This window comes from Globicephala melas, chromosome 1 (genome assembly GCF_963455315.2).
Source record: "Globicephala melas chromosome 1, mGloMel1.2, whole genome shotgun sequence".
NCBI classification, from domain to species: domain Eukaryota; kingdom Metazoa; phylum Chordata; class Mammalia; order Artiodactyla; family Delphinidae; genus Globicephala; species Globicephala melas.
Window position 1 is genome coordinate 167,575,548 of NC_083314.1, and position 24,621 is coordinate 167,600,168.

Below are 24,621 nucleotides of genomic sequence, written 5' to 3' on the forward strand. Positions count from 1 at the left end.
CTGACAAGTTTGGAAACCGATTTCCCAGTCCATCAATCATGGCACCATTTATAAAGGCATTCCCAATCTGATGGGGGACAACGTGGTCTCTTCCCCAAAAAGACTGGTCTGACTGCCAAGACTGGACTCCATTCCAGATAATTATTCTTCGGTTAAATGGAAATAAAGTCACAACTGGTGCCCAATCATTCATTTCCCAGTCCCACCCCCAAAACACACATACAGCCCAACTTCCTATCAGAGGGCCCCTCCCAGATTGCTCACAGAAAGGCGGAGTCCACAGGTACCCTCCTTCTTCTCCATTGTGAAGACCTGGACACTAAGACCCTCCTCTGTCTTACTGACACTGGAGCATCCTGAAAAGGCACCTTCTTCCAGGATCCAGTGGCGAGTCTTCAGGAAGCAGCTGCTCAGGACCACCTCAATTTCCTGCAGCTGGCAGCGCAGGGCCACCAACACCCTGGATAGTTCTGCAGGAGGACAAGAGCCAGGGCAGAGGCCTCCTGAGGCTCCTGGGATGACGCCATGGGCAAGGGTACGCATTCTAATCTGGGTGGAGGAAACACTGTGGGGATATTAGCCCAACCCATAACAACTCGCTTAAACGAAGACTCTCCCCAGCGGGAGGTGAGACCCCTCTGCCATGATTGCACTGGGGGACCCTGATTCCTGGACTTAGCTGATCCACTCAGAACCACTTTCCCAGGAACTGAGCCTGAAAGGAGGCGGTATAAAGCTTGAGAGTTGTGAGGCAGCCCTTTTCTGCCACGTGGGCTGAGAGGCAGGACAAGCCAGTGTGTGGAGAAGGGAACAAAGCAGGTACAGGTGCAGAAGGGGAGAAGCAAGATTGAGAGAAGAGAGAGGCAACGCCCTGGGTTCCACCACATGCATGGTTCCAAGTCCCTGGAGACCCTGGTTGGAGGCTACCCTTGGGCTCCATGAGATGCCCTTGTAATAAGTTCTCCTGTTTCCCCTTCTCCAGCCCCGTTGGTTTCTGTTACTTGCCTGGCAGATTATTTTTGGAGATATTAATTTGTTTTGTTCTTTGATTTCCTTCTCATTCCAGCAGGTAACCTGGGCCTTAGGGGTTTTTGAGGGACCTAAACTGTCTGAAATCAATGGCTCTTTCTGTCTTATAAAAGCCTGAACTCCCAAAGAGACATTACTGAGGGAGGAGAGGGAGGGAGTGCCTTTGAGAGCCATGAGGGAGAGTCTTCAAGTCCTTTTTAGGATTTCTTAGTTTCATGAGGCAACAAATTTTGTTTTATTTTGTTTAATGCTTTCAATTTTTATAATTAATTAATTTTCCTCAGGCCAGTTAGTGTTGATTTTCTGCCCCTGGCACCACATGGTGCCCTGATACATGTCAGGCACCAGTGGTTTCGGGTGATGAAGGAGAAGCTAATATCAATATTTAACCCTTCCCTCTTTCTATGTCTGCTCTTTCCACACTTGCTGTTGAATTTGGGATGAAATGCTTATAGTTAGTCATTAAAAAGTAAAATGTTATGGAAATACTAAATATTTCTGGACTTGTTTTATTACTTTGAATTTAAAGATTTTGTTTTCCTTTCCGTTTTTTTAAAAGCTCACTGATTCTATCTTGGAAGGCATGTTTGGTCAGAGGGATGGGCTGCAATATAAGAGCAGGTGCTTTGGGAGTTCCCTGGTGGCCTAGTGGTTAGGATTCCAGGCTTTCACTGCTGTGGCCCGGGTTCAATCCCTGGTGGGGGAAGTTTCCCCCCCCCAAAAAAAAAAGAGCAGATGTTTTGTACCAACCTGAGTTGGTGGAAGGGGAGCAGTATAAGTCAGTCACATAACTTTCTGCTATTGCAATCAATAGTATATTGTGATATGGAATGCCAAATAATAATATCAGTAATAGCTAACACTCAAAAACTGATGCCCGGAAGTTAATGTGATCATATTATCTCCAGCAGAAGAAAATGAGTCATGATTCAAACCCAGACAGTCTATCTTGCAGAGTCCATGTTCTTACTCACAGGGAAGAAAGTTAACACGAAAAGAAAAGGTGTCTCATTCTCAGTGTGTGAAAACACAATGATATACTTCCTATATTCTGTGGAGGGACACATGTTGCATTGTACAAGTGGGTACATAACCCTGGTCTCCCCAGGAGAGTTTGTTGAGATGGGGACAAACCTCTAATGAGCCAGAGTTTGACTAAAGCCCCCCTGGGTCAGACTTGTCATCCTGGTCACTTCTACCTTGCCCAGCCTGCTCAACTTCATCTGAACTCCCTCGTTGGCAACAGGGTATATTCCAAGGTACTGCTTAAATATTCCTAAGAATGAGGTTTCTGGGGACACTCTTGGAAAATGCATGCCATAATCTGTTTTAAAAATCTGACTTTGAAAGGAGTCACAGTGAACAGTGGAATACTAAATATTAAAGGCTCTGAAAAGTCCTGCAGTCAAAAAACAGTTTTGTTTAATCCAGTATTTCCAAAATATACTTGACAATACAACCCTTTTGTTTTAGTGTAATGTCTATTGAAATCCCATAGCATTGGTGTCCCACAAAATACATTTTGGAAAATACTGGCCCATAAGTTAAGCACCACCTAGTTTTAAATGTAATAGGAGCTTCATCCTAAGGCTGGATTATCCAACAGACCAAAGCAGGAATGCCAAGGAAATATTTTTTGAAGAAATTTGATATTTTAAAAAGCAGGGTAGGACTTCCCTAGTGGTGCAGTGGTTAAGAATCCGCCTGCCAATGCAGGGGAGACAGGTTCGATCCCTGGTCCAGGAAGATCCCACATGCCACAGAGGAACTAAGCCCATGCGCCGCAACTACTGAGCCTGTGCTCTAGAGCCCACCAGCCACAAGTAGTGAAGCCTGTGCTCCGCAACAAGAGAAGCTACTGCATTGAGAAGCCTGCACGCAGCAACGAAGAGTAGCCCCCGCTTGCTGCAACTAGAGAAAACCCATGCAGCAACAAAGACCCAACACAGCCAAAAGAAGAAAAAAAAAAAAAAACAGGCTAGTCATTTTAGGAAAATCAGAATTTTGCTAACTTGAAATTTTTGGGGGGTTAGATTTATTTCAACTGTAGGAGGCATATGTGTGGGGGACACCATCATCTTTTTCGGTTCCCAGGACCCAGCTTCTGCCCTGCCAGAGGGTGAGCCTGGGAGTTAGTTGTACTGCTACTAACACAGGGAGACCCTGTGAACCCAGCCACACTGGTCTTGCCTCAACAAGATTTTTGCCTCCGTTTCCCTGTCTAGCCCTCCAGGCCTGTGTTGGGGCTACAGCCTTTTTCTTTGGTGGATCATCATCTACTCCCCCCAGGAAGGCTTAATCTCTAGTCAGTAATTAGAATCCTGGGGGCTGGGGGTTGATGAATTGTCCGTTCTACCTCTGCTATATACTGAATATTTGCACACACCCCCACCCCAAATCCATATGTTAAATCCTAATGTCCAATGTGACAGTATTAGGAGGTGGGGCCTTTGGGAGGTGATTAGGTCATGAGGGTGGAGCCCTTAAGAATGGGATTAGTGCCCTTATAAAAGAGACCCCAGAGAGCTCCCTTGGCCCTTCCATCATGTGAGGACACAGCAAGAGGACAGCTCTCTATGAACCAGGACGTGGGCCCTCACCTAATAGCAAACCTACCGGTGCCTTGATCTTGAACTTCCAGCCTCCAGAAATGTGAGAAATGTTTCTGCTGTTCATAAGCCACCCAGTGCATGGTATTTTGTTATAGCAGCCTGAATTGACTAAGACAAATTCATATGCTCAGCTACCTTTCCTCTCACTAGAAATCACCTCTGCCCAGATGGACTCTTTAGATGTCAATATCTGACCAAACCTCACTGGCCCTCCCACACCCTTTGGACATGTGTTCATCTGGGCCTTCAGATGTGAAGAGAGTTGTGAAGAGTTCTTCGCTGTACTGACATGAGTTCCTCAGACTTACCTGATGGGCATAGTAGCTGTTATTGCACATACAAACTCTCCTGTCCGCCGGGTATTCATCTGAAGTACAGACTCCTGCTCCAGGACTACTGTTCTTGGTGTGTTTAGGGGAGGCTTGACTGGCTCCAGTGCTGGCAGCAGATTTTGTCATCCCCGAGGAGCTGGGAATAAGGGTTGTTGAATGAGCAGCTGTTGTCTCAGGTGACTGGGCCATTGCAGTGCCAGCACTGGGGGCTGATTCCACTGGATGGGAAGGTGCTTGTGTGATGGTGTTGTGATGTCTTCTGGACAGCATGCTCATCGTGGGGGCTGTTATTGGGGTTGGGGGTGCAGCGGTAGTTACCCCTGCCTGAGTGCCAGGCATGTCTGTCCCCAGGTGGTCATGGTTAGCGAAGCGGTATAACTGCACTGCTTGTCACAGGTAAAGATTCTTTCACATCAGTGATTTCGTCCAATGTTGCGGGGGATAGCGTTGTAGCTGACTTCTCAGAGACAGTGGTTCTCATGGACCCTGACGATGTGACGTCATTGCCTGGTGTGTTTAAGGCCGTTGGAGCTGTGATCGTGGCTGACCTTTGGAGAGTCAGCGACCACTGATGACTCCAATCCATTGGCTCCGGAGCTTGATGCGAATGGGGATGCAGCTGGAGCACACTGGTTCTGTTTTGAGGGGTTTGCTGAGGTGGCCATGCTGGATGAGGCTGTGCTTCTGGTTGTCCCTCCCTGGTCCTTCAATGTAGAAGTCACCATGGAATTTGGCAGCGTTGTGCCCTCAGAGGTTGTGGTGATAACTGTACTTAATCTCTCCTCTTGAGTCTCATGTGCTGGGGTTGTCTGCTCAGTGGACCCAGCAGAGCTGCTGGCTGGTAGTGAAACTGGAGGAGCAGTTGATGTGATATGCTGCTGGGACTCAGACGGTTCTGTTCTGCCAGTTGTTGGTGAGGTGTTAGGTGGAACTGCAGGGCCATTGTCTCTCCCATTGTTGGATGGAGATGAAATTGTGGAGGAACACTCTATAGTTCCCACAGTTCCATAGTCTTTAGTGGAAGATGTTGTAGCTGACCCCAGGTTGTCATAATGCCTGTGAAACAAACAAAAAGAAACCTATATACCCATTCCCTCCACCAATCCAGAGTTCTTCTCAGATGTTCTCACTTTATCAAATATCCTTATTGGAAGATTAAAAAAAATGATATCAACACCAACTACATGGGACTTCCCTGGTGACGCAGAGGTTAAGAAACCACCTGCCAATGCAGGGGATACGGGTTTGAACCCTGGTCTGGGAAGATCCCACATGATGTGGAGCAACTAAGCCTGTGAGCCACAACTACTGAGCCTGCGCTCTAGAGCCTGCGAGCCACAACTACTGAACCCACGTGCCACAACTGCTGAAGCCTGCGCGTCTAGAGCCCGTGCTCCACAAGAGAAGCCACTGCAATGAGAAGCCCGTGCACCGCAATGAAGAGTAGCCCCCATTCACTGCAATTAGAGACAGCCTGTGTACAGCAACAAAGACCCAACGCAGCCAAAAACAAAAACAAAAAACAAAACACCAACTACATTATTACTGGCGCGCATTCATTTATGTGCCAGCTCTGTGCTAATAGATCTCAGCTGATGCATGCCAGGGAGAGCGAATTTAACTAAATCAGGCAACTATGTCTCATTCCACTCAAGAATTATTACAGAGACAGAGTCAGAAAAAGATGGAAATCTATTATCACACTTGATCTTTGATTTCTCGATGGCTTTTTTGATGTGTTTCCTACTGCATTGAACATGATTCTAATATTTAAAGATACACAATTTTTTTTTTTACAACGTGACCCCTCATCAAAAGCCAAGTGCTTCATTTAGTGCAATAGCAGTCAAAGATAATTTTGACAACCTTTGGTTTTTCACCTTGTCTGAGTAAGGTGCTGTTCCAATGTGCAAGTGTTGGTGCACTGAATCCTCACATCCACCCTGAAGGAAGGAAAATTATTTCTATTTATCAGATGAAGAAACTGAGGCTCAGACAGGGGAAGGCATCTGTTCAAGGTCACACAGCCAGGAAGTGGTGGCACTGGATTTGAAATCAGATCCATCAGATCCCAGAGCCCAATGTCTTCCCTACCACGCTGCACTGCCTCACAAAGACATTGCTTCATTCTCATGTCCAAGCCAGCCACTCTCTCTAGAGAAAAAGGCCCAAATCAGCTACACTGAGCTGGATCCCTTGAAAACCTTCCTCTTCCCCCGGGCAATGGGCAGAAATAGGCGCATCACCTGATGCCCTGTCATTGCAACCTTGGTCTTTGTCAAAGGACTAGTTTAGAAAACTGGAGGTGATGGGCTTGTCCTTCCTACAACCTAGCTCCAAAGAGGCACTGATCCTTCTCCCTGACCCCGCCCCCATCTGGCACCTGCTCCTTCCGCCTCCCACTTTCTTCTAGCCCTGAATAGAGCTAAGGGGTCACAATAGAGCAGGAGTGCTGGCCAGGATGCACGGAAAGAGTGGGGGATCTAGGCTCTAGACCTGGCTCTGTTACTGACTTGCTGTGTAGTCTTGGGGAAGACCCCCCCACACTCTCAGTGCTTCTACAACCCCCTCAGCACAGTGAGGGACTTGGGCTTAATATCGCAAGAGTCCTCTAAACTCTAGTGATCCGTGGGTCTGTTTGCAAGAAAATTCCAGGCTGAAATGAACAGATGTCTTGCTACGGGAGTCTCGAGTTTTTATGTGCGGGAAGAGATGTTTCCACTGGATCTGATTTTATGTTTTTTCCATGTGGTTAACCAGTTGTCCCTGCCCCCTTATGGAAAAATCCATCCTTTTCCCACTGATCAATTTGTGATGCTACCTGTTATTACGCATCCAGACTGATTTCCCTGCTCTTTTATTCCATTGGTTTGCTTGTCTATTGTTGCAACACCACCACATGATCTTACTTTAATGTAAGTCTTAGTATCTGGTAGAGTGAGTCTCCCATCTTGCTCTTCAAAGTTATCTTGGCTGTTGCTGGCCTTTTGTTCTCCCTTATGTGTATTAGAATCCGCGTATCAACTTCTACAAAAAACCCTGTTAGGATTTTGATTGGAAGTGTGTCACAATTAAAGATTTGGTAAGAACTGACATTTATGTGATATTGAAGTTTCCTGCCGACAGCAGCTCCTTTGAGAAGCAATGGAATGTGGCCTGAACTCTAAAGTCAGACCTGGGACAGACTCCCAGCTCTGATGAGGGGACAAATCACTTTATGTCTCTGAGTCTCGGTTTCCTTAACTGTAAGACAGCAGTGAAAACAATACCTACCTCACTGGTGGTCATGAGGATTAAATGAGATAATGCACGTAAAGCACTTAGCACAGTACTTAGCATACAGTAGGTGCTCAATAAGTAGAAACTGCTATTGATAATAATTATCCCCTTCTGTGCCTCTCACCAAAACTGCTATCTGCTTCCTGGGTGTTTTGCCAAGGATACTCCTGGCCTTGGAAAAAGTCATGACTCATGGGATTGCTAAGACATGCAATTTCCTGCCACCTCCCAACATGTTCCCCTATATTGTCCTAGGAGCTCAGGATCCAGGGCTGCACTCCTCCATCGGACTCAGTGAGGCATTGGGGGTGGCGGCTGACCTTTGATGGAGTAGGGCAGGGGAGGGCAGCAGGGGTCCAAGCCCCTGGGCCCTCAGTTCTGGGCCAGATTGAGAGGGAACTAGCCTACTGAAACCCCAAGCTATTGGCCCAGCCCAGATGGAAAGGACAGACAGAAAAGGGGAGACAGCTGAGATGACAGACAGAATGGAGGGAATAGACAGACAAATACAGCATCCTGGATGAGGATGGATGGGCAAAGCCAGAAGCTCTTTGGAGGTCATCCCATCATGTTCCTTCCCCCGAGCTCATTGGTGCCCCAAGCCTTTCAGACAATTTAGGGGTGGGTTGGGGAATGGCTGTGCTCACATGAGATCTTCCTGGGGATACTACTTGATCTTCCACCACCTTCTTCCCCTCCCTGGTGAGCCAGAAGAAGGCTGTGAGAGCCCCCAGAGAAGGATGGATGGAAAGGGTGTATGTGGCTACTCACCAGGCAGATTGAGGGCTCCATTCCCCATAAATAGCAGAAGCAGCAGCAAAAGCCACTGGCTGCCCATCGTTCTGCTGGTTGATGGTCCTGGAGTCTTGGCCCAAACAGGGGAACAGATAGCACTCCAAGACAGTGAAGCACTGCTGGGGTGTCACCTCTCACCTGCCTGCTGAGTGCACCACCCCTGCCCCAGTTGTCCAGACTTCTTCCCAGCAGGCCCCAGGGGGCTTTTCAGGGCTGGAAGCAATGCCAGTGGGAGGGGATGAAGGGTGGAGTTTCCCGTCACCTGCAATCAGTGGGCCTCTGGGGATTCCCATTCCAACTGGTGAATATCCCCAAGGCCCCTAGTTGTCAGTCTTTGCTGAACAGCTGGGCAGAACTCTCACACAACATCTCTTCCAGCCTTCCCTTCGCACAACATCAGGGAACCTGAGTCTCAACCGTACAGCTGATCTCATCAGTCTCCCAGTTCTGGGGCTGAGTGCTGGCCGTTTGATTTTAGAGCTAGTGCTCAGTCTTATCCTCTCCCGATTGCACAGATGGGGAAAATGAGGCCCAGTGATTTGCCCAAGGATGAGAATCCACCGAGGCAGCTCTTCATAGTGCCCACGACTGCCACAGCTTTCTCAGACTCTGCATTGCCTAGCTCAGGACCTGCTGTGGCTCTCGATGGTCTTTGTATGAAGCTCCCAAAGAGGTCTCACAGGTCCCAAGTTCTCCACCGGACTTCATCCACCTGACCCTCAAATTCCTCCTGATGCCTTCCAGGAAGCTTCAGTGCTCTTCTTCCCCAGAGAGCCTGCCAGGACCCACACTTCGCCCAGCCATTCTCCATTGATCCAGGATAGAGCTTCCTGTACCTGCATGACTTGGTCGATGGTGACCCCATCAGACTAGAACTCCCCAGAATGAGGACCAGTCTCCTACACCTTCAGACACAGAGAGAGGGTAGGGCGTCTCCTTCATAAGAGAGGCACTCCCAACTGTGAGGAACTGTGAGGACCAGATTTTCACCCCCAGAATTTAGGACCCTGAGGGCAGGGATTACATCTCTACCGTTAAGTCAAAAATTTTCAGGGTGTGGATTTTCTCTCCCATTAGACTGGAAGCTCTGGAGGACAGCCAGTGACTCTCCCATTGGACAAACAGGCTCTTGAGGGGCAAGGCTGCCTCAAGGGTTTGGAGATCCACCAGTCAGACACATTGGTCCCAACACAAAAGTTTATTGCTGATACAGATACCTGGCCCCACTGGCCTCACCTTTCTCCTCTTGGTGCTTGGGCCCACTTAGACTCCATCTAGTTCTGGTCTAGCGGGATACCAGGGATGCCCATCCTTAGGGCAAATCCTGGCTGCCTTGGCCAGCACCCCCTTCTGTGCTCATCCTGTGGTAGGGCTCCCACTCTCATCCAGCATCCTTCTCCATCCCGGCTCCTCTGGACCTGGGGCTCCCAGGCACAAGCCCTAGAGATGCTGCCCCCTTCCATCCCCAGGCATCTGCCCGGGGGGTAAGGGAGAGGATGGGTTCAGGCCAGGATGTGCCAAGTCATGCTAGTGACGCAGAAGATGCAGTGGCTGGGCGTGTGTGCTCATGCCCGTTGGCTACCGTCCTGCCCTCTCAGCGGCTCAACTTGTGTTTGTTAAGGAGTACATTTGTGTTGGATTCCTGAACCTGCAAACCAAGAGGTCTTCTTGTCAATGCCCCCACCCTGACATGGCAGATGCCCCCTTACTCCCCTCCTTCAGCTCAACAGCTGTTCATCCAGGCCTGGCAGGAAGTCCTTCACGTCTAACTCTAGCCTGCCGAGTCTGCTCTCTGACTGTGGGAGCTCAGGCCGTGGACATTCACAAGGTTCCCAGTCTGATGGTGTGGGAAGCAGAAAGAAACTAAATAATGTGGGAGTGTGACTTTTTCTCCATAGAATCTTCGTCCCTCAGGAGGCTGCTCCTCTTATGCACCCTAGACAGGACCTGGGGGTCCTATGCCCCCAGTGGGCCTGAGTATCTGCCACTAAGCAGGAACTGAACCGCTCAAGTCTCACTAAGAAAGGGTAGGTTTGACGGTGCTGAAGACCGAGATGGCTCAGTGGTTGGAGCCCTATGGGAGGGGCGGGGCCTCCCGAAGAAGGAAAAGTTGGAACCTAACCAGATTGGCGGTGACTGCTGGGGTGCTTGGGAGTCTAGGGGGCGGACCAGATCTTGGAATAGACAGAGGCCTTGACTAATGGGGTTGAGGCTGAGCTGGGTGGCGTGGCGAGCTGAGTACCCATTGGGTAGGGGAAGGAAGCTGCACCTTTTCCCTGTTGACGAGCGCAGTGATCAAGTCTTGCTGGCAAGTCATCTCACGGGTGGCTATGGAGGACCCGCTTGCCCTCGACGGGCTCCACGACAAGTGCCTGTGCATCAGCTCCTCCTCCTGTTCCTGGTTGAAGCGGATGGAGCGTACTTCGTCCACTATCCTGAGGGCGGAGAGGTGAGTGCGTTCCGAGGGTGAGGGTTGGAAGGCTGCCCTCCCATCTTTTCCCTGGTGTCCAGCCCCCTTCGCCCTCTCCCTTTACTCTGAGAGAGACCCAGGCCGAGGCTTAAGGCTCTTGTGAGATGCGAGGAACCGGGAGGTCTGGATTCCAGTTCCCTCACCGACAGGCTGGGGAAACCTGGACAATTCACTTAACCTCTCTGGGCCCCAGGGTCCGCATGATAAAATGGTGAGGGCGTGGGCTTCCCTGGTGGCGCAGTGGTTGAGAGTCCGCCTGCCGATGCAGGGGACGCGGGTTCGTGCCCCGGTCCGGGAAGATCCCACATGCCACGGAGCGGCTAGGCCCGTGAGCCATGGCCGCTGAACCTGCGCGTCAGGAGCCTGTGCTCCGCAACGGGAGGCCGCAACAGTGAGAGGCCCGCGTACCGCAAAGGAAAAAAAATGGTGAGGGCGTGAGGCCAGAAGAATCTGAGGCTCCACTCAGCCCTGACTCACGAGACTCGAGGGTACCCCCAGTACCCGCCCTACGTGTTGAGCTCATCTCGGATCTCCTTGTACTGCATCAGGTTCTCCTGTATTGCCTCGAGCACCAAGCAGAAGTTGTCGAATGTGTTTTCTGAGAGGTTCGTCGGGAGGCCCCCCATAAACGGCTCCTGGGGGACGCCAGATGTCTCCAAACGGGCGACCACACAGTGCACCAGCGGCAGCTCGTTATTCCCATTTCCCTCCTCGCTGCCTGTCTGGGGAGGGGGAAATGGAGAGGGAAGGACAGGTCAGCCGGCACCCCCTCCCCTTGCCCCTTCCTGCTTGGCTTCAGGGAGGATGAGTCTCAGGTCACCAGGGTTCTAACGCCCCTTGTTTCAGCTCTAACCAATCTTAGGCTCTCTCCTTTGCTGTGGGAGCTTAACTTGAAATGCGCGAGCCCATCCCTCACCTTTTTGGAAATTCTCACCCCTTTTCAAAACCTAGTGCTTCCCCCACCATTTCACTCCTGATAAATCCTACCCAGCAAACTTCTGAAACCCTATCTACTCTCAAGTCACAGCCCACAGCCCTCAACACTTTAGGCAATACTCCACCCTACACTCTCCAGCCTTTCGGAAGCTCTACCCCTGAATGAATAACACTATAGCTAATATTTATTGAGTTCTTAGTATGTGCCAAGTACTGTTCGTTTACCCATGAAATTATCATAATAGCCCTATGAAGTACTATAATTATTTTCATTTTACAGGAGAAGAAATTGAGGCTTAGATTGGTTAAACGCCCTATGGTCACTCAGCTGCTTAGATTTTAGTTGCCATAGAACAAGACACCTAGGAACTCCACACTCCTCAGAAGCCCCCGTTGGTGAGTTGGCCGTGGGCAATGCTGCCTCCGCATCTCAGGCTTGGCTTTCTTCAGGCCCTCGAGTGTGCGCGCGCGCACAAACACACACGCTCAATTCAGCACTCATATACACTCTGCCTCACCCCCCTCTGCCCTCCCCATCTCACTCACCTCACTGAAGACTATTTGATGCTGTTGCCCCTGTTCGCCTGCCTTTATCATTTGCTCCAGATTGGTGGTGACCACGACGACCAACAGGTTGATGCCAATGAAGGCACTGATGGTGATGAAGATGGCAAAGTAGATGGCGCCCCCAATCTCCACTGCGTACTCCCTTGTCTCCATCCTGGAGATGGCAGTCAGGGGCCCTATCACCTCCCTGGCCCTTTGAGCCTCAGTTTCCTCATCTATGAGATGGGGAAATTATCTCAAGGCCCGCTGGGACTTCTGCTGCCTCACTGCTGTTGTGGAGCTCTAATGCCTTACTCCTAATTGTTCCCGCAGCTGCTCTTTACTGAGCGCCAGCTGTACTGCCAGACAGTGGGCGGTCCTCAAGCCAGCCCTGCAAGGTGGGGATTTGTACGTCAGCATTACCGAGTTTAATCTATTGGTTATATTCTTTAGTCGTGTCGTTCTTATTATAAAAAGTAATTCAAGCTCATTGTAGAAAGATCAGAAGGAAAATATACAGGAAAAAAATCCCACCTACTGTTAATACCTATTATAAATCTCCCATAAAATATTTTCCCAAATAATAGTTTTCTCTCTCCTGCTATGCGTGTGTGTGCATGTGCATGCACACAGTGCCAGTCTCTACTAATTCTCACAGCAATCCATGACATGGTTAATAATGTATTTTAATCCCCAGTTGACAGATGAGGAAACGGAGGCTCAGACGGCTGCATGGCTAGTGCAGTGGAGCAGACTCAGAACCCCAGGCCACCTTTATTGCACACTCCATGATTTTTCTACTGCCTACATCATAATGGGTAATGAGTGCAGAAGCCCCTTTACCAGCTGGGCTTCTACTCTCACACGAAGGAGATAAAAAGAAAATCAGTCAGGGGGACCCACTCCCTGGAGGGGACTGGAAACAAATAGAGTTTAGGCTTAATGGGAAAGAGGTAAAGAACAGAACCCAGGCAGCCATCTGTGGCCAATAATGACCCTGGGCAGTGGGTCTCAGAATGAATAAATGAGACTCTAAGTTCTCAGGAGTGCAGGCAGTTTGGTGGGCTCCAGTGTGGGCTGGGAGGCTGCCTTGGAGCGCTAGATGCAACCACAGACCTGCTCCCTTGCCCAAGGCCTAGCTGCCCAGCTGCTGAGCATAATGGGAGAAATCTCCCTGAATAGCCTGCAGTGGGACCTTGAATGGGTGGAGTTTCATTGGGAATGACTCTTCAAGTAGACTACAAACCCAGAGCCCTCAGCTCCAGGGAGCCTGCTTTTCTCCAGTTTAAAGCCCCAGGCATCCCCCTCCTGCTGTGCCATCCTCATCCCAAGCCCTGGAGCAGCACGTCTCCCTCCCCAGTCAGTTTTTTGCCCCTGGGAGCCCAACCCCTCCCTGGCTAGTTTGCCTGGACTGGGCCCCACCCCCCTCCCCTGGAAGCCCCATGGGCACTCACTGAAAGTTACTGTAGATGTCCACCCAGCCATCCTGGGTGATGCAGATGAAGAGGGTATACAGGGCAACCTGCATGTTCCGGAAATGCATGGGCACGAATGCACCAAAGAGAGTGACCCCGAATACTGAGAACACCTGCCAGAGAGACCAGAGACCCGCCCGGACTTCACCAGAGGGCCTTAGGGACAGGCCATGCAAATGAGCTGCCAGGGGAGTCACAGGGCTTCAGGCCCATAGCCTCTCCTCTTCTCCAGACACCCTGTATCCCCAGGGACCTAGGGGCCTGTTCAGGGAAGGGGAGTAGCCGGGGGCAGGGGAGGGCACTGACCAGCATGAAGAAGAGGATGAGCGCCATGATGTAGGCCATGTCGGGCACTGACTGCAGGATGACACGGATGATCCGGGCCAGGGGTTCCACTGCCATGCACACGTGCACCAGACGAAGTACCCTGTGGCAGAGCCTCTCAGGGGTGCCCCTCGGCCCTTCCCAGACCCCTCCTCCTCACCATCCCCCCACCTGCCCAGAAAGGCAGAGCTGATCCCCACCTGGTAAAAACCCCTTCCTCTCTTTCCCAGGGTCCAGACAGGTCCCTCCTTTTCTCAGAGTTCCCAGCTTACCTGAGGGTGTAGGTGATAGAGATGGCACTGAGTTCATTAACGAAGAACCCCAGGAGCAAGATAAAGATGATAAGGAAGTTGAGGATGTTCCAGCCGTCCTGGGGGGTGGGCCAGCCCCAGCAGGGTCTGTCAGGCCCAGCCCATGGGTTCATCCTGGGTCTGCCCTCCGTACACCCCAAGGATGGGGGACTCAGTGGTCCTCTCGAAGCAGGGCCAGTCATCTGCCATCCACTGCTGTTACTCATCCTGCTGTCGCCCCAAACACGCCACAAAACATGCATGCGCTCGCTGTCTCATACATGTGTCAATAGCCAAGTGCAGTGTCTGAAGCACACAGTGGAGTCTCTCATATATACACAGCCAGTTCCTAAGCTGAGCGCCCACCTTGGCTACTGCGCTGCTGACAATGGCCTTGCCCTGCAGTTAGGTGACCTGAGAGTGTTTGGATGCTCCAGCTTTGTGTGACACACACTACAATTAACAATAAAATGAAAATAAATACTGATTAAAACATTAAGGAACAGTGCTTCAATAGCCAGGTCAGAGGTGAACTAACTCTCACTGCAGAAGAAAGGCACATTTTGCAAGCCCTTTGTCCAATATGGCACAAACTCTTTTAGAATGGGGATGGAGGAAGGAAGCTCATGTGTATGACAAATTTGAGCACAACCACTACAGAGGAGAATTTGCTCTAATAAACAATCCGCATTTACCTTTGACCAGTGATCCCACTTCTCGAAATCCGACCCACACAAACTCTAGTACAAGTACAAAATGGCATTTGTAGAAGGCTGAAAATAACCAAAGTGTTCAGCAATTGGGACACTGGTTGAATAAACTACTGCACATTCAGTGGAGTATAGGATAATAAGAAAGGTCTCCATGTACTGATACAGAAAGATCCATTAAGTGACAAAAAGGAAAGTGCAGAACAGTGTTTACAGTATGCTACTGTTAGGAAAGGGAAGACTAAAAATATGTACATATTTGCTTATGATTGCAAAATAAACACTAGGAGGATAAACAAGAGATTATAAATAACGAAGATTATCTGAAGAGGGTGGGGGTGAGGGAAAGGGAAGAAAGGTCAGGAGTGGGAACAAGAATTCTGTGTGTGCCTCTCAGTACAGTCTTTTTTTTTTTTTAATTGTAGTATAGTCGCTTTACAGTATTGTGTTGGTTTCTGCTGTACAGCAAAGTGAATCAGCCACACGTACACATATATCCCCTCTTCCTTGGATTTCCTTCACATTTAGGTCACCACAGAGCACCGAGTAGAGTTCCCTGTGCCATACAGTCTGTTCTCATTAGTTATCTGTTTTATACATAGTAGTGTATATATGTCAATCCCAATCTCCCAATCCATCCCACCCCCGCTTCCCCCCTTGGTATCCATTCGTTTGTTCTCTACGTCCGTGACTCTATTTCTGCTTTGCAAATAAGTTCATTTATACCATTTTTCTAGATTCCACATATATGTGTTAATATATGATATTTGTTTTTTTCTTTCTGACTTACTTCATTCTATATGACAGTCTCTCAATACAGTTTTGACCAATATGTAGCTGCATTAAGAGAACTTTTTTTTGTTTTTAATTTTATTTATTTATTTATTTATGGCTGTGTTGGGTCTTTGTTTCTGTGTGAGGGCTTTCTCTAGTTGTGGCAAGCCAGGGCCTCTCACTATCACGGGCTCTCTGGTTGCGGAGCACAAGCTCCAGACGCGCAGGCTCAGTAGTTGTGGCTCACGGGCCTAGTTGCTCCGCGGCATGTGGGATCTTCCCAGACCAGGGCTCGAACCCATGTCCCCTGCATTGGCAGGCAGACTCTCAACCACTGCGCCACCAGGGAAGCCCTATGTAGCTGCATTAAATATTCAAAAAGAAAATGATTTTTAATGGAGAAAAAGTTCTTAAATTTATTAGGCAGTCCAATAAACACAAGCCCTCCTTGTGTTTCACATTCAAAGTGTTGGTGCCTAAACATACACAAGGAGACACAAGTTCTGCCTGTCTACAGATCCATCCCTCTATCCATTCAGTATTAAGCTCCTACTATATGCCACACCTCAAATCAGATCCTGAAGATACAGGATTTCGCCCTGCTTGGCTCACAGACTATTTTGAGGGAGGTGGATAGACAGTAATTTTTTTTTTTTTTTGCGGTACGCGGGCCTCTCACTGTTGTGGCCCCTCCCATTGCGGAGCACAGGCTCTGGACACGCAGGCCCAGCGGCCATGGCTCACGGGCCCAGCCGCTCCGCGGCATGTGGGATCTTCCCGGACAGGGGCACGAACCCCTGTCCCCTGCATCGGCAGGTGGACTCTCAACCACTGCGCCACCAGGGAAGCCCCAGACAGTAAGTTTTAACTCCAGGTGAGAGGTGAGTACAAAGCATTAGGGAGACAGAGCAACAACTAACCTAGCCTGGGAGAGACAGGAAGACTTCCTGGAAGAGAAAACATCTGCAAGAGTCTTAAGCTGTAAGTAGGAGGAAAGCAAGTGAGTAAGTGGCAAAGAGATTTTATAGACTAGGGGTCAGCATGGGCATGAGGTGAGAAACAGCAGTGTGTATGTGTGTGTGTGTGTGTGCATGCACTTGAAAGTGTGTGTTGGGGAATGCCACTACAAGCAGCTTGATGTAGCTGGAATACCCAAGGGTAAAGCCAGGAGTGATGAGGCTGCAAAAGCAAGCAAGAGCCACATCATGGAAGGCCTTAAGCACAGTGAGGCATTTAGCCCTGATCCTAGAAACAATAGGGAGCCATTGGAGTAGTTTAAGGTACTTTGTCTTGGGCCTTCAGAAAATTACTTTGATGGCAGGTGGGGTACACAGGAAGCCATAGCAACATCCTGGTGAGAGAAGACAAGGTAAGAGCTAGAACAGGGATAGCAGAGATGCAGAGGCAGCAAGAAATCTGAGAAATATTTAGGTGGTGAAATAGTAATTAATAGGCTATGGAGGTAAGGAGAGGGAGGAGCCACACAAGGGCCACGGAAAAGGGGGCACTAGGGGCAAAACTCTGGGGAGCCCCACGTGCCTGGGTAATATTTGAGATATTAACTTGCAGACTTTCCTCCCTCCCCTGCGTTCTCCCTTTCCATCTACCCATTCAACAGGGAGCAGTCCTTGTACACTGGGACCAGGGGAGGGGTTGGGGGTGGGGAAGGAGACAGCAGAGGGCCTCTAACAAGCCCTGGCTTTTGGCCCTGGGAGGCTAGCCTCAGATGAATGTAGGGTTTGGGACATTAGTTCTCAGCCATTAGTTCTGGAGGGTGGTTTTGCCTTCCAGAGGACATCTGGCAATGTCTGGGGACATCCTTGATTGTCACAGGTAGGAGGGTGCTAATGGCATCTAATGGGTAGAGGCCAGGAATGCTGCTAAACAATGCACAGGACAGTCCCCCAACAACAAAGAATTATCCAGGCCAACATGTCAACTGTGCCGAGGCTGAGAAATCTTGCCCTTGAGAGGACAAGCAGAGTGGCTTGGAAGAACAGAAGATTCTCAAGCTTGCTCCAGTTCTCTTGTGTTAATGAAACAGAGCTTAGCTTTGAAAGTGCAGGCCCCTTGAAAGTGCAGGCCTTCCTAACTGCTGCTAAAAGTGAGACAGGCTGGGACCTGGGACCCTTGGCTGCAGTGCCTGCACCTGATACAAGACTCCTGGAGCAACAAAATACAAAGAAACTATAAGGGACTAAAAATAACTGCACGCATGAGCAGCTGGGGCAAATTATGGACAAAAAGATACAAAAGGTCCAAATGCCACTTCTGAAGAGCAGGGAGCAAAGGTAGGGGGTTGGGATCAAAAGCAGGGTACTGTGCATGCCCCTTGCACACATCACCAAAGGGGTGGGCAAACCACCCAAGCCACAAGCTCATCCCCCCTCTGAAGAGAGTGGACAAGGGAACTTGTTACTTGTTCTCTCTCCCCCCTGCTGCAGCAGGGGCCCCAATAAAGCCTTACCTGAATTTCTTGTCTGGCCTCTGATCAGTTTCTATTAATTAAGGAGGCCAAGAACCCTGGCCGGTAGCAAAAGAAATCTCACGTCTACAGGAAGGAAGAAATGTTCTCTCTCATGCAACAGATGTCTGCCTGTAACCTAGAGCTAGTTCTGAAAAAGTGGTGCATTGAAATGTTCACAAAAAGCATGGTACCTATTCTCCTCTCCAGTGTGGAGACATGTAAATATGCACCATCCTATTCTATTTTCTGTTAATAAACATCCTCCCAAGTGTTGTTTTCACAAAGCATTCTTTAAGACATCTGGGGCTTCCCTGGTGGCACAGTGGTTAAGAATCCACCTGCCAATGCAGGGGACACGGGTTCGAGCCCTGGTCCGGGAAGATCCCACATGCTGCGGAGCAACGAAGCCTGTTCACCACAACTACTGAGCCTGTGCTCTAGAGCCCGTGCTCTGCAACAAGAGGAGCCACCGCAATGAGAAGCCTGTGCACCGCAACGAAGAGTAGGCCCTGCTCGCCGCAACTAGAGAAAGCCCGTGTGCAGCAACGAAGACCCAACACAGCCAATAAATAAATAAATAAATGTATTAAAAAATATATATCTGGACTTCAGAAATATTGTTCTAGGTTCTACATTCTGTGTTCTATGAAGTGACACCTCTAACCCCTGGAAAGCTTGTAATTCTAATTGGTTTTCCTGGTAAAGGTATTTAAATGACGATTCCTTTTTATGAAAGGTATAAAAATCTGATAGGTGTTTCTTTTCAAAGCCTCTTCTTGCACATGCCCAAAGGCAAGATAAATCCCTTGACTCCAGAAATCCCTTAACTCTATAAGTCCTATTGAAACAAAGAATTTGAGTCTTTGTCTCATTTTATGTAATGTTAAGATCTGTTCCCACTCAGACAGCTTTTTGATACCCTCCAGAAGAGGGGTAGGCAAACTATAGCCCAAGGGCCAAATTGACCAGCAGCCCCTCTTTTTAAAGACCCTTAGGTTTAGAATGGTTTATATATATATATATATATTTTTGGTTTTATGTTTTGTGACATGTGAAAATTACATAAAGTTCAAATTTTAGTATTCACAAATAAAACTGATTTGGAACCTAGCCATGCTCATTTGTCTATGTACTGTCTATGGCTGCTTTTGTGCTCTCACAGCAGAAGTGAGTGTTTGCAACAGAGACTGTATGGTCCACAAAGCTTAAAATATTTATCTGGCCCTTGTGAAAATTAATAAAGGGAAACCTCACTACAATGGAATTGGGAGGCCAAAAGGGGGAGCTCTCATGCAGTATCACTAGATGTCAATTACAGGAAGAATTGTCAATTACAGACTTGAACAGAAAAATCCCAAAGGGGAAAGAATCATCAATTACAGGCCCCAACGGGAAAAGATGTACATTGCATCTCCTGCAAGAAATCAACTATTCCAGCAACTCAGCCAATGAGAGACCATCATCACCCTGAACTCTCACTTTTCGCCAGTAGATTTTGGTTCAAAACAACCCTTCCCAACTTCCTCCTTTTTCTCTATAAAATAAGGTTCCTCTCAATGGTTTGTTGGACTAGTCTATGGCTTATGCTGTCGTTTGCTAGTCCTGATTTGCGATTCCTCTGCTATTCCCAGATAAACCCTTTTTTGCTGGTAAAATAACTGTTTTATTCTTAAGGTCAACACCCTTTACAGAAAATCTTTACTGACCCCTGTTCTTGAACCCTGTAAATTAAGGTGGATACTCTCAACTGTATTTCTCTGATAAGGAAATCAAGGTTTGCCCAGGATTGCAGAACTAGGGAAGGCTGGGTCAGGAACTGGAACCCCGGGAGGCTGCACTTCTAGTACAAATTACTTTCTGCCACATCACAGACATCTCAGAAGTAGTTAGTTTCTCCTTCTGCATGAGCACACATGCACACACATGCACACACACCCCTCCCCCTGTGCACCTTGCAGGGCCAGGTGGATGGGGATGGGGATGGGGTGGGGTGCTGTCCCTAAGGAGGAATAGATGTGATGGCAGGGAGGGCCCAGGATCTCACCTTCCAGAAAATCCAGAAGCCATTTAACCAGCCGAGGAGAAGTTCACAGATAAGGATAGTCAGCACAATGTCATCTATGGTAGAGAACAACTCATAGTGTTTCTACATGGAAGATAGAGAAAAGGAAGGGCAGAGAGGTGAGTAGGGGGTGGCAAGACCAGGGAGAGAGCATGTCTTCAGGGGAGGGGAAGCCTAGATTCTTACTGCTCTTCATCAGCATCTTTGTAGCTCCCTTTAGAGCACCCCTTCCATGTACGTGCTAGGCACCGTGCTAAGACCACAAATGTATTATTTCATGTTACCATCACCATCGTCCTATGAAGTAGGTTTAATTTCCATCTTGCACTTGATGGGAACCTCAGAGAGGTGCCCAAGGTCAGACAGTTAATGATAAAGACTGTTGTCTGACTACAAACCCTTGTTCTTAACCTCTAGAGTAGGAAAAGGGAGGTGGAGAAAGGCAGAACAGACTCCAGGATTGGGAGGAAAAGACCTGGCCCTTGAGATGGAGGACACCAAGCCCCATCCTTGCTTCTCTGATTGTCCCAACCACTCCTGCTGCTCCAGCTCCCAAATCCCCCCAGCCAGGCCTGACCAAGCTCCTGGGTATCCCCCTACTCACGGGTCCAAGACATGTTCCTGGGTGGACGGATTGATGGATGGATCCATGACTTTGAGTTCTGTTTAAAACCCAACTCATGTTCACGCAATCTCCTGTTAAGCTGTGATTCTGATATAGTTTGGGACATGAACAGCTCCCAGCCCCCAACTCCACCTTGGCAGTTACCAAAGTCACCTGGACTCCTCCCTTTCCTCACCTCCATGATCCACAGACTCAGTGCTTCAAGCCTCTTGCTCCCCACACCTTGCCACCAACCCCATCCACCAGCCAGCGCGAGGCTGGGCAGAGTTTCTTCTTTTTTTTTTTTTTGGCCACACCAGGCAGCATGCGGGACCTTAGTTCCCTGACCAGGGATCGAACCCAGGCCCCCTGCAGTGGAAGTGCGGAGTCCTAACCACTGGACCACCAGGAAATTCTCTGGGCAGAGCTTCTGAAACTCAGATGGGAGCTAAAGTTTATGGGCTTCCAGCCTGTTCCAAATTCCCAAAGGGCATCATGGGCCAGGGACATCTGCCTACAAAGAGGAAGGGCTTTCTTTCCCTTCATCTTTCCCTTCAGCTCTACCCCACTGGCCACTGGTGGCAATAGGCTCTCCTTACTATTTATTCAAAGAGCTTCCTCAACAGTCCCCCTGCCTTCTCCAAGTCATGCACATCTGTGGCTAAATCAGAGTTTCCTTCTCCACCCACAAAGCTTTCATGGCCCCCTATGGCCTGCAGGGTGAGGTTCAAAACCAGTCTGGCATTCACAAGTCTCTAGGATTTGACCTTCATGGGCACATATCCTATATCAGGGATTTTAGCATTTTTGACTGGGACTCAAAGAAATATATTTTACATTTTACACCATAATGCTTTCTCTCCCTCTCCCCTCCTCCCCTCCCTCCCTCTCCCCCACTACAATTTCTACTTCATTCTTTTTCATTTTATTTCATTCTACTTCAAAATGCTGCTATCTACACTCTGAACTCGTTTCATGAGCCATTGATGGGTTTTGATCTGCCCTGTAGTCTACACATTCTACAAACCTTGGCAATTGGGTTTCTGCCTCCACCACATCACAGGCAGTTTGTGCCAAGGTCACAAGAGCTAAACAAGGGATGCTTCATAGTCCTTTCCTTGCCTTGTCTCCTAGCCACATCTGACCCTGTGCCTGCTCCCTTGGTAATGCGCTCTCCTGGGGTTCCTCCCACTCCTCTGGCCACTCCCCCTCAGCATCCTTTGGCATCTCCTCCTCTATTTTCTGCCCTCTACTTGGAGGCTCTCCTCAGAGCTCTGTCTTGGTCCTCTTCTCACTCAACACTCTCTCCAGGCAACCTCATCCATTCCTTGAGCTTCGGCAACCATCCACCTAGATGCCAGTCACTCTCATGTTGCCATACTTTAAACCCTGGCTTTCCTGGATAAACAACAAGTCCTACTGTATAGCACAGGGAACTATACAATATCCTATGATAAACCACAGTCAATATCCTATGATAAACCACAATGGAAAAGAATATAAAAAAAGAATGTATAGGGCTTCCCTGGTGGCGCAGTGGTTGGGAGTCCGCCTGCCGATGCAGGGGACGTGGGTTCGTGCCCCAGTCCGGGAAGATCCCACATGCCGCGGAGTGGCTGGGTCCGTGAGCCATGGCCGCTGGGCCTGCGCGTCCGAAGCCTGTGCTCCACAGCGGGAAAGGCCACAGCAGTGAGACGCCCGCGTACCGCAAAAAAAAATGTATATATATACATATATATATATATATATATAACTGAATCACTTTGCTGTACAGCAGAAATTAACTCAACATTGTTAATCAACTATACTTCAATTAAAAAAATAAAAGTAAAGTAAAATAAAATAAACTTTGGCTTTCCAATGACATAGGATAAAACCCATCCTCTTTAACGAGACCCTGTGTGATCTGCTGCTGACCACCCCTCTGAACTCATCAGTCACCACACTGGACATTTTAAAGATATTGATTTTCAATAGCACAATCCACGTATGTGGTAGACTCCTTGTAAGAAATTAAAACATCAAGGGTAAGACCCAAGCCATAGCAGACTTCAAGCTGGACACACAGAACTCACTTCCATGCTGTTTGTTCTGCCCAAGACACTCTTCTCCACCTCTCTCTGCCTGGCCAACTCCTATTCATTCTTCGCTCTCTGCTTAAATGTCCTTTTCTCCAGGAAGCCTTCCCTGACCCCCAGATTAGGGTCAATGCCTCCTCTGAGCTTCCACATACTCTGTGACACCCAGGCATTTGGAATGATATGTCTGTCTATCTGAGACAGAACTGGGTCTGTTGTGTCCGTACCTGGCACTGAGTGCAGTATCTGGTACAGAGTGATTCTCACTTAGTGGCTATTGATTAAAATGGGACACCCTTCCCCACAAGGCACCCATTTGCCTGCCTCTGCTCACACCATTTTTCTCTTGTCCTTCCTCTGCAAATCCAATGCCTTTCTCAAAGCTGGGTCCCCCCTACCACGAAGTCTTCCTTGATCTTTAAGAAAGTCAGCACTGACAGGCCCTTGAAGAGCATCCAATCCAACCATCATGAACAGATGAGGAGCCTGAGGCCCCGAGAGGGAAGTGACTTGCCCAGGCCCCTGTTAGATCAGTGGGTCAGAGGTCAGGCTGGAGTCCCACCTGGTCAAGAACGGAGTTGGTGCGGAGAGCAATGGTGATGGCGTTGACCACCAGCAGCACGGCCAGCAGCAGGTGGAAGGCCGGGTGTCGGAGCAGCTCCTTGACATACATGCGAGTGATGAACTCCTGCATGTCCCAGGCATCCTGGGAGAGGGTGGGGGACCTTCCTTCAGGCAGGTGTCACCGTAGGAGGCCTCTGCCTGGAAGTTTGCTCTCAGTGAATAGGGACCCTTGGGGGCCACTCTTGGGAAAGAAGTTGCCTGAGAAGGGATCATGGAACGGGGGCCTCAATGTAGAGGTCACTACCTAAATGGCCACTAAAAGCGGGTCACTGCTGGGTGGTCTTTGTAGGGGTCATTGTAAGGGAGACTCTTTTGGGGTCTCTGCTGGGGAGTGGCTGTCATTATATAGGGGCTCCTGTAGGGGCACTGCCGGGTGGTTACTAACATACCATGGCAGGGGCGGTCACTGCAGGGATCGCAGCTGGGACATTTAGAAGGCAGAAGGGGCAGAGGTATTCTGAGGGCCAGTTGCCCCATAGACACAGCTGCACAAGGGTCACTGTGGGGGTGAGGATTGCTGCAGACCCCCCAACAGGCTGCAGGCCCGGCCTCGGCCTTACCTTACTGCTAGTGATATCTCGGCGGTTGACGAGCACTTGCTCCTCTGGCCGGAGGTAGGGCTCGTGAGCGGCCCTCTGCAAGGGTGAGGAGAGGGCCCATCAGTGCAGCCACTGCCCCTCCGGACTCAGTATGGTCCTCCAGTGCCCCGTCCCGCCCCAGGATGCCCAGCTTGGGCAGTGCAGCCAGGCAGGTACCACCTACCATGCGGTTCAAAGGATTGATATAGGTGGTGTCAGTCCAGTGCTGCCACCAGGTCCTCTGGTTATGCGCCATAGTTGCTCAGTGTCCCTCCCACTCCTCAAAGAAACTTCATTCCAAGCTGTCCTGCCCCCCTTCGGTGATATCATAGAGGCTTCTGTGACCTCCACCTGTCCGCATTCCACCAAGGAATTCTCACACCAAGAGAAGCTCTTCCCACTGACTCCCCTCAGTATGCCACAGAGGAGGCCACGGACACCAAGGGGCTGGGTGGGGTCAGAGGTCAGAGGCTGATAAGAGCAGGTCAGGTCTCCTGTGCAGCCTGGATGGAGACACAGGGGCAGGTCCCTGCTCTGTATCTAGGAGCTGGAGGTGGGACTGGGCTAAGGAGAGAAGAGGAGAAAGGTGTTTCGTTCTGTGGTCCTCCTCCTAGCAGACCTCAGCCTGCAACCCTG

General features: G+C 49.4%; 1 protein-coding gene across 1 annotated transcript; it reads right to left on the minus strand.

The window, feature by feature from the left end:
* Positions 1 to 9,641: 9,641 nt before the first annotated feature.
* On the minus strand, positions 9,642 to 24,241 carry CATSPER4 (cation channel sperm associated 4). The gene is made up of 11 exons (XM_030873678.2): positions 24,170 to 24,241; positions 23,968 to 24,042; positions 23,346 to 23,489; positions 20,084 to 20,185; positions 14,071 to 14,168; positions 13,781 to 13,901; positions 13,454 to 13,587; positions 12,000 to 12,174; positions 11,028 to 11,239; positions 10,317 to 10,482; positions 9,642 to 9,695 (listed from the first exon to the last, which is right to left on the minus strand). Exons 1-11 carry the CDS (start codon positions 24,239 to 24,241, stop codon positions 9,642 to 9,644), a joined length of 1,353 nt encoding a protein of 450 aa, XP_030729538.1.
* Between the last annotated feature and the right edge of the window lie 380 nt (positions 24,242 to 24,621).